The sequence below is a fragment of the Felis catus genome, chromosome B3 (assembly GCF_018350175.1).
Source record: "Felis catus isolate Fca126 chromosome B3, F.catus_Fca126_mat1.0, whole genome shotgun sequence".
Classification (NCBI taxonomy): Eukaryota; Metazoa; Chordata; class Mammalia; order Carnivora; family Felidae; genus Felis; species Felis catus.
Genome location: NC_058373.1, coordinates 11,666,896 through 11,676,693, shown reverse-complemented (window position 1 = coordinate 11,676,693; position 9,798 = coordinate 11,666,896). Strand labels below are relative to the sequence as shown.

At 50.7% G+C, this 9,798-nt stretch overlaps 1 protein-coding gene across 1 annotated transcript in view; it reads left to right on the top strand.

The window, feature by feature from the left end:
- Nucleotides 1-2,262: 2,262 nt before the first annotated feature.
- Nucleotides 2,263-9,798, top strand: part of FAM174B (family with sequence similarity 174 member B) — a 34,763-nt gene continuing 27,227 nt past the window's right edge. Inside the window, exon 1 of the mRNA XM_023254951.2 lies at nucleotides 2,263-2,794. Within this exon, the coding sequence (XP_023110719.2) occupies nucleotides 2,436-2,794 (359 nt within the window). The 5' untranslated portion in view covers nucleotides 2,263-2,435. The remainder of the gene's footprint in view (nucleotides 2,795-9,798) is intronic.

Below are 9,798 nucleotides of genomic sequence, written 5' to 3'. Positions count from 1 at the left end.
TTGCTGGTCATCTGTGTTCCATGTTAAAAATGTCACTGTCTATGGATGGTTTAATCTAAATGTTTAAGGAACTCTAATTTAGGGCAATTTAGAAATAAGTCCTTTGTTATGATGATTTGTGCAGTAAATAGGAGGAATGAAAGATTCTAAAGTTTCACTTTACTAAAAATATCTAACATTTATACTTTTTACATCCTTGGTGGTAAGTCGATGTTAAATAATCAAAATAAGTCTACACAGGTCCAGGAATTATAGCAAAAGAAGGATAAGGTACTAATATTTTCTCCTTTCTTATGGATACTTCCAGTGACCTTACTGAGTTAAGTATTATTGTCTTTATTGTAGACATTAAAAATAACTTGGATTTGATGGTTAAACACCTTGACCGAGGCCACTCCGTGCTTAAACCTCCCATCCTGGCTGAGAGACTCCAGAGCTCAGGACCTCTCTGCTCCACTACACAGGAATTTTGGATAAGGACAAAAATATGAACCTGTGATGTCTAAGGTTTATGCCCTTGAACGCTGTGCTGTAAAGTCATGGGTGTCAGAGTAAGCTCTTCAAGGAACTTCTTTTTATAAATTCTGTCATGCTGATATGATAATGTTGGCTTTCTACCAAAGCAACATTTCTGACATGCCATAACGTGGCATTTTAGAGATGGAAGAGACCTGAATCATGTGATCTGTCCAAATTTATCACCACTGGGGCACGCTAAAATACTCAACATACATTTCAAATAGTATTTGCTGGGTGATAACCCGATTACTGTTCATCCCACTGAATCAAAATGTATCACATACAGTGGCAGGCATCTTCATGGATGGCCTCAATAATCCCTGCTTCCTGACTTTCACACCCCTGTGTAATCTCTTCCTCCTGAGTGTGGACAAGATTGGTAACTTGCCTGTAACCAACAGAATACAGCAAAGGTGCTGGGATGTTGCTTCTATGATAAGGTTTCATAAGATAGTGACTTCTGCCTTGGTAGTAGACTCCCATTGGCTTCCAAGCTTGTACATTTTGATGAAGCAAGCTGCCATACTGGAAGGGCCCACATGGTAAGGAACTGAGGGCAGCCTCAGGCCATCATCAGTAGGGAACTGAGGCTGTCAGTCCAACAGTCCGTGAAGAGTTGCTTCTGGCCAACAAACACTGATGGAGCTTGGAAGAAGGTCCTTCTCCACTTGAGCCTTCAGATAAGACCCCAGCACCTGCTAACCTGCATATACCCCTGAGAGATCCTAAAACAGAGGTCTCTGTTAAGCTATGCTCAGATTCCTAGCCTACACAGACTGTGAGATAATACATGTGTGCTGTTTTAAGCCTCAAAGTTTTGAGGTAATTTGTTAGGTAGCAACAGCTAACTGATACACTGTATTATCTTTATCTGTCTCTTTCTCTAGCAGGACCAGGAGAGAGCTGTTTAAGGTCAGTGAATCCTTGTCATGTGTCCTTACCTGTTCAACTGCCATTAGAGAGTTTACTGCCACGTTCGGTCCTCAAAGTGAAAGGTGGCAGGTCTTCAGTGTAGTTTCTAATGCTCCAGGAAAGCCCTCAGTTCCCACCTTTGGGCCTCACACTGGACCCTCCACAATGATCTTTCTCCACTTCCGCATCATGTAGCTTCCAAACCAGAGGCAGCCAATTACTTTTGGAGCCTAAAACTTTGGTCTCGGAGGAAGCCTGTCAATGCCCCCAACTACTGTTCCACAGCAAAGTTTTCAAGGCAGGAACGCACTTCCCAATCCAGTTCATAAGCAGAGGTGCTTATGTCTGAAAACTGGTAACATAAGAAACGAGACACAGAGGGAAATTGGGGAGATACTAAAATATACTGCAACGCATAGGGCATGGGGCAAACCCTTCACTCTGGAGGTCTGTTTCCTCATCTGTAAAATGGGGGTTTACCTCTCCGTCCCATAGGCTTTGGTTCTTAGTCTGACAGAATCTGGGTTACTGTGAGCTGGCTCTCTGGGTCCTAAATCAACGATTAAATGAGGATAAAGAATTACCTGCCTCCTAAAGGGGCTTTAGGATTAAATGAAATAAATAAAACGTACACTCTGAAGCACAGAGCCGGCGCAATAGTGAGCCTGACCGTGATTGCTTCCACGCAGGGGTCCCGGGCTCCCCGGGGTGGGGATGGCGGGGGGGATTGAAGCCGCCGGTGAGCGGGGCGCAGCCCGCACCGGGGCCCGGGTGGCCTGCTCCGCCCACGTGGGGCCGCGGCCCGTCGAATGAGTCCGTGCAACGTGTTGGTGGCAGCGGCGGCGGCTGCGGCTCGGGCTCTTCCGGGCGCCGCAGCTTCCTGCCGAGCACCGCGCAGCCGCCTCCGCCGCGGAAGCCCCAGGTGCAGGCCTCGGCGCCGGTGCGGGACCGGGGCTCCGCCGCGCGCGCGCGCCCCGCGGGGCCCGGCGCCGCCCGACCGCACGATGCGCGCCGCGCCGTCGCCCGCGCCGCTCCTGCCGCTGCTGCTGCTGCTGCTCGCGCTCCTGGCCGCGCCCGCCGCCCGCGCCCGCAGAGCCGAGTCCGCCCCGGCGCCGCAGCCCCAAGCCGAACGCCAGCCGCGGCCGTCGCCCGGCCCGGGGCCCGGCAACGCCACCCGGACGGGGTCTGGGGCCGCGGCGGCGGCGGCGGGCGGCGGCGGCGGCAGCTCCAACAGCAGCGGCGACGCCCTGGTGACCCGCATCTCCAGCCTGCTCCGCGACCTGCCCACCCTGAAGGCGGCCGTGATAGTGGCGTGCGCCTTCACCGCGCTGCTCATCGCCTGCCTGCTGCTGCGCGTCTTCAGGTGGGTCCGCACGCTCGCTGTCGTTCCCCCGCGGGCCAACCTGCCCCGCCAACCTGCTGTCACCGCGCGCCCGCCACCCCCGCGCGCACGGCTGCTCCGGGCGCGCGGCTCGGCTCGGGGCCTCGGTGCGCTCCAGCCAGCCCAGCCGAGCGTCTCCGGCCCTACCCGGCGGGCGTGCGCTCTGCCGACCGCCCCGCACCCCCCAAACGTTTTATAAATTTTCTCCCCCCTTTAACGATAGCTGTCGTGAATACTGGATTCCTTTGAACTCTCTGCTAGCACTTAAGCTAACCGTAGCGCTCCAGTTCTGGTAATTAATTCAGTATTTATTTTTACACGGAATTTATTTTTACACCCATTTCACAGATGGGGGAAAAAAACCCTCCAGAAAAGCGGGGTGGTGTATCCAAGTGAACTCAGTGGTGGAGGTAGAATTTGAGCCCAAGTCCGTCTGCCTCCAACTTTACCCATCTTGCTGTTCTTTCCTCTTTTTGCTTCGGAGGTTCCCCAGTGCTCCACCTGCCCTTTTCCTTTTCCCTCCTTGTGCTACCAAAAAGAAAAGCAACAACAACAACAAAAGCATCGAGGATGGAATGCGCCCAGGGCGTGTGTTGGAGGTGACTTTGCACCAGGAATTGGAGCTGGGCACCAGGGTGGGTGCTCGGCGACCCTTGGTGGTCTGAGGGACTTCCTCTTGGGGGATACAAATGGCTCTCCTGTGCTCCTGCCTGACGGGGCTGCCCCAGTGAAGACTTACTGGGGCATGAGGGTCTGGGGGAGGCTTTTGTAGGTTGCTCAAGTTCAGGGGGAAAGTGTATGGGAAATAAGGAAGGAGGACCCTGGGTCCTTGGAGCAGAGATGGAGAAGACCACAGGGAATGCAAGGGGGACATTTTCTCTGAATGCCTGGGAAATCCTGTTTTTGCAGGAAATGATGCAAATGTGTCCTGTTGCTCAGGCGGGCCACCTGGAAATCTGGGTGTGTGTGTGTGTGTGTGTGTGAGTTATTCCGTGCCCACCCCACCCCCCTTCTAAGTGTACACAGTGTGCTTTGCTGTTTGATCAGCTGTTGGAGGGTTGGGGCCAGGGGCTGACTCTCCTCGGGGGAGCGTTTTCAGCACAGGAGTGGAAACCAGACCTGGAAAGGCAGGGTCGGGCTGTCTGTTGAGGTTTGCTGTTGGTGCTGTGCAACTCTGCGTCCAAGTGTTTCCTTGCGGGTCTGTAGGATTACATGCCAGTGGTCCTGAGAAAATGGAGAAAGAGGAATAGTGTTCCCACATCCACCCCCCACTCTGTCCCCTGCCCTGGTCCCGGCCATGTTGTTCCTCACTGTGCTGGTCCCCTTGATGTACTTTGGTCATTGAATTGCCCCTCATCACCCCATCCTTTCCACTGCCTTCGCTCCTCTGCTCGCAAACTTCGGTGGCTCCCTGTACTGCTACCTGGGTGTGGCCTTCAGGGCTCTTACAGACTGGCCCCAGCCCACCCGGTGGCCATCAGCCAGCCCTTCTGAGCTTCTCTCCGTCCCTTGCTTATTTTGTTATGCTCCATGGTTGGCCTGTGCCTTCCCACTGCTGGGCCAGCTCCTGCGGCACACCTTCCAGGTCTGCATCAAGCTCCCATGCTCCTTCCTCTGAGTAGTTTTCTGGACATTCGAGTGAGGTCCACTTCCTTTTCTGGCTTCCCCCAGCGCTAGCCTTGCGCATCCTCCGTGCAAGCCTTCTTGCGCAGGGCTGGGTGGCTGGGTTTGCTGTCAAGCTCCCATTCTGAGCAGACAGGCCTGGGAGACAGGGATGTCCAGTCCCCCCTCGTATCTCAGTGCCGGATGCTGGCCTGGCATCCAGCGGATGCACCAGAGTCCTTCACTGACTCCCTGATCGTTCAGCTGGAGTGAGCTGTTGATGCCTAGACTGGCTCTGAGCACAGAGGTTTGAAACATTTTGCTCAAAATAGGCCTCTGAGCCTACAAGGCAGTGTGCTTTTTAAGAAGGCATTTGAACTATTTTGCTAGTCTGCTCCTTATTACCAAGGGGTGGGGGAGAAAGGCAGTCAGCATGTGGCCAGATGTGAGCTGCCTGTTGCTCAGGCCTCGTCTGCTTGTTTGCTTCGTGTAGGAAGAAGGTTCTGATTTTGTAGAAGCTGGTCATATATGACTTGCCTCTTCGTCCATGGAAGGTGTCTTTCTTGGGGTGAGTTTGCAGGTGGACCACTGGCATCCTGGTTTCTGATGCCGACAGGAGCTTAAAGCATTTTACAGCTGGGAAGGGCCTTAGTGGTACACAGTCCCCATGTGGTCCTTTGCAGACGAGAAAGTCACATTCCAGGGAGTAGAGTGAGTTGCCCACTAGATTCTAGAATGTGCTATAAATCTGTGGCTGAGACAGCACCAGCGCCCCATCTTGCTCGTGCTCTGTACCGTGAACTTTCCTCCTCTCCACAGCCCTTGGCAGGCTCGGTTCGTCGGGCCTCCCTGACCACCTGCTGTCCCGGCCGGGTGTCATGCTTTAATGTGCTCCCTCTCTCAGATCCTTAGCGTGTAGTCACTGAGTCCTGGCCATTCCACCCTTCGAGTGACCCTGAGGCTATCTCGCTGTGCCCACATCCCTTCTTCCCCCATGGAGCTTCTCCACCTGCCAGTACTACTACTTCTCCTTCTCCTTCTCCTCCTCCTCCTCCTCCTCCTCCTCCTCCTCCTCCTCCTCTTCCTCTTCCTCTTCCTCCTCTTCTTCTTTTTTTAATGTTTATTTTTGAGAGAGAGAACGAGAGAGAGAGACAGAGCAAGCGGGGTAAGGGCAGAGAGAGGGGGACAAAGGATCCAAAGCAGGTTCTGTGCTGACAGCAGACAGCCCGATGTGGGGATTGAACTCACCAACTGTGAGATTATGACCTGAGCTTCATGACCTGAAGTCTAACGCTTAACCGACTGAGCCACCCAGGCGCCCCTTCCTGCCAGCACTTCTGCTGGACTTGCCTCCCTACCTTGTCTCTAAGTCACAGCAGTAGCCTTCACACTGGTGCCTCTGCTGCCAGCCTTGTCCCCGCCCTGTCCATCCTCCCTCTCTGGTCTTGTCCTTCCTCTGCCCACCTGTTCCCCCGCTCCCCCCCAAACAAGCTCCTTAGGCTGCAGACTATGTTGGCTCTTCATGAACAGGGCTCTGCCTCTCTCTCGAGTCCCTGTGTCAGCTCTGCCCACCGTTCCAGCCCCGCGGGGCTCCCAGAGGTTCTCCAGAGGTGCCACATGGCCTGGGACCTGCATGCCTTGTTCCGCTCTGACCCTCTGCCTGGAGTCCCCTCTGCCACCGAGACTACACGGCCAGCTCATGGCTCTTTGCCCTCCTCTGTTGCCTCCTCTGAGAAACCTCCTCCAGCAGGGCCCTCCAGGGCTCCCTGAGCACCTCTGGAGTTTGGAAATTCCTACATGGAGTCGAGACAGTCACTGAACGTGTGTCCCTCTGCTTTCCAGCCTGGGGACTCCCAAGAGCAAGGCTGGCCCTTGATTGTCTGTGCCTCTCTGGCACCAGGTAGCCTCCAAGCACAAGCTGGCATCTAATGAAGATGTTGTTAGCAAATGAATGTTGAACTCCTCTAAGTATTTTATATTACTGCTGTTTCTCAAAATGTCCTCTGTGCCCAGATGCATGGCTCATGCCAGAAGCCTGCGAGGTAGGGATATATTTGGATGGAGACTCTCCATTTCCTTAACAACGCAGACAAGGGAGGAAGAGTATAGTCAGGGTATTGCTTACCAAGCAGCAATGCTAGCCCCTTTGTGTGTTTTCCCTGAAGGAGCCACCTGGCCAGACAGCAGGAAAAATGTGGAGCCAAGGAAACTGTTAAAATGGAAAGCACAGAGGGGCACCTGGGTGGCTCAGTCTATTAAGCATCTGACTTCGGCTCAGGTCACGATCTCGGTTCGTGAGTTCGAGCCCTGCCTCGGGCTCTGTGCTGACAGCTCAGAGCCTGGAGCCTGCTTTCGGTTCTGTGTCTCCCTCTCTCTCTGCCCCTCCCCTGCTTACTTACGCTGTCTCTCAAAAATGAATAAACATTTAAAAAATTTAAAAAAAGAAAGGAAAGCACAGAATGTATATTGTAGTGAAATATATAGATACCTTTAATGAAGCAATTCCATTCCCAGGGTACACACATTTTTCACTGTGATCCGTCTTTCTTCCAATTTTATTAATTAGAAGAAGCAGCAAAGGTCCATGGGCAGGAAGGTTCAGAGCAGTTCTGTTTGGTAGTAAAAGGATTTAAATAACCTCAGTATTTAACAACTGGGTCTTGGTTAAATAACTTATGGAACATGTGGAATACGGTACAGCTGTTAAAAATGATGGCATTGATCTAATAGCTATTATTGAGTGGGACGGGTTACAAAATAGTATGGATAGTACGATGGCATTTAAATCATACATTATATGCATACAATGAGTGTGCAAAGAAATCTGTGTGTGTGCACATTTATGGATGTGGGTGATTATTATTTTTCAGGTTATGTTTTTACATAACCTGAAAAATAAAAATTTTTACATGCTCTGAGTTTCCTTACAACAGACACATGTTCTTTTCAGCTGTCCCTTGTCTGTGCACTCAGTTCGTTGCTGTGGCTTGGGACATGTCTTTTCGAGGACCTGTGTGGGGGCATCTGGGGTGTGCACGTGGGGTTTCTGGGCCCCAGGGTGACTCATAGATGATTCTCTGGAGTATGTACCAGTTTGCCCTTCCGCCTGTAGTGCCTGAGGGTTCTGCCATCCTATCAAGTATTAGCACCATTTGGCTTTCTCACTGTTCCAATTAGGTGGGTGTAATTGGAATCTCATTGGTTTGTTTTGCATTTTTCCATTTTCTTTTTTTTTTTTTTTAATTTTTTTTTTCAACGTTTATTTATTTTTGGGACAGAGAGAGACAGAGCATAAACGGGGGAGGGGCAGAGAGAGAGGGAGACACAGAATTGGAAACAGGCTCCAGGCTCCGAGCCATCAGCCCAGAGCCCGACGCGGGGCTCGAACTCCCGGACCGCGAGGTCGTGACCTGGCTGAAGTCGGACGCTTAACCGACTGCGCCACCCAGGCGCCCCTGCATTTTTCCATTTTCTACTGAGGTTGAACAGCTCCCTCTTCCCGGACTTATGAATCGAGCCGATCCTGCCATCTGCAGAATCATTGACACCTTGTTCATGTGTTTGAATCATTAAGCAACACTGTTTTAAGATGAGACAAAATTGGAAGGAGAGAAGGGCAGTGTGGATGCAGGGTGCCTTCACTCTGTGTGTGTGTGTGTGTGTGTGTGTGTGTGTGTGTGTCCACACGTGCAGTTCTGCCCAGCTGGTAGTGGGGCTGCCTCCCCAGGTCTCTTACTTGATCTGTTTCTGAGAGCTAGCAGAGAAGCAACAAGGAGGCTGTCTAGGAAGTAGAAAACAGCAATTCCTCTAACTTGTGGACGTTTGGAAAGATCTGGCGGGTTGCATGGAGTCAGGGATAACACAACTTAAGCCAGTATTGTGCCCCACATGCTCTCTCAGGTCTGACATTTACCCTTTGCAGTCTGGGAGGAATCTGGCTCTCCTCTCCGGTGTCTTATGACCGGGGTGGAGACGAGGCAGAGAAACTACCACCTCAGCCACGACTTTCCTCTCCTCATGGGGATCCTTTCCCCATCTTGGCGAGTCTCCGAGCTCCACTGCCCAGGCCACATTTCTCCCAGATCTCTGCTGGCTGCATTCCCAGCCATTTCTTATTTCAAAAGCTTTGCAAAATCCTCTTAATGTTGGAAGGAGGGTTTGGGTGCTTCCTGGAGGACGGGGGAGGAAGATGAATCCTCGGTGGTCTGACACTGCCCGGCTGTCACATTTGCCACAGTGGCAGAGGTGCGTGCCGCCACGTCCTGAAGACGTTGGGACCCCAGAAGCTCCGTGAATTTATTAACCCAAGTAGGGGTGCCTGGGTGGCTTAGTCGGTTGAGGGTCCAACTTCAGCTCACGTCATGATCTCACAGTTCGTGGGTTCAAGCCTCGCATCAGGCTCTGTGCTGGCAGCTGGGAGCCTGGAGTCTGCTTCAGATTCTGTGTCCCGCCCCCCCCACCCCTGCCGCAATCACACACTCTCTCTCTCAAAAATAAATAAACGTTAAAAAATTAAAAAAAAATCTAACCCAGGTCTTTGAAAAGGAATGAAGACTTTTCTGCTTACCCCAGATTCCCCAAATTTCCCATCGTCTGTGTATTTACATTTATAATAAGAACAAATGTTATTTAAGAGAAAACATAACAGCTTCATACTTTTGGGATTTGGGGAAACTTAACCGTTCTGACATGTTTTTAGTTATTGCTCGTTAGCGTAGGAATATTCTTTTAATAAACAGGCTGTAGGCAGAGCATGGTTAGAAAGTTAAGCCCCTTTTTATGACTTTGAGAGAGATCATGCAGTTTGTTTTGCATCAGGTAATTTTTGATTGTTTGACCAAAGTTTTTGAATTGGGGGGAAAAGCTATAGAAGTGACACATATTTATCCTAATTTAATCTTAATTTTTTACTGGATTTTCTGTTTCCTTTTCAGTTTCATTGTGATAAAATCGACATACAGCACTGTAAGCTGAGGGTATACAGCCGAATGGTTTGGATTACGTATATTGTGAAACAATTAGCACAATAAGTTTACTTACTATCTATCACCTCATATAGATACCAAACAAAAAAAAAAAGAAAAAAAATGTTTTTGTTTTCTTCTTTATGACAAGAACTTTTGGGATCTACTCGTTTAGCCATTCTCAGAAGCACTGTACCACAGTGTGAGCCACGGTCATCATCAGGTTAACATTATACCTTCCAGAACTTGTCTTCTAACTGGAAGTTTGCATCCTTGGGCCATTTTCATCCAATCCCCCGCTCCCCCCTTCTCCCGTTTAATTTTATATACCACAGTGAAGAAAGAGTGTTAAATAATACAGCAAAAATTCAGATTAAATTTTTTTAAATGTTTATTTTTGAGAGAGAGAGAGACACACAC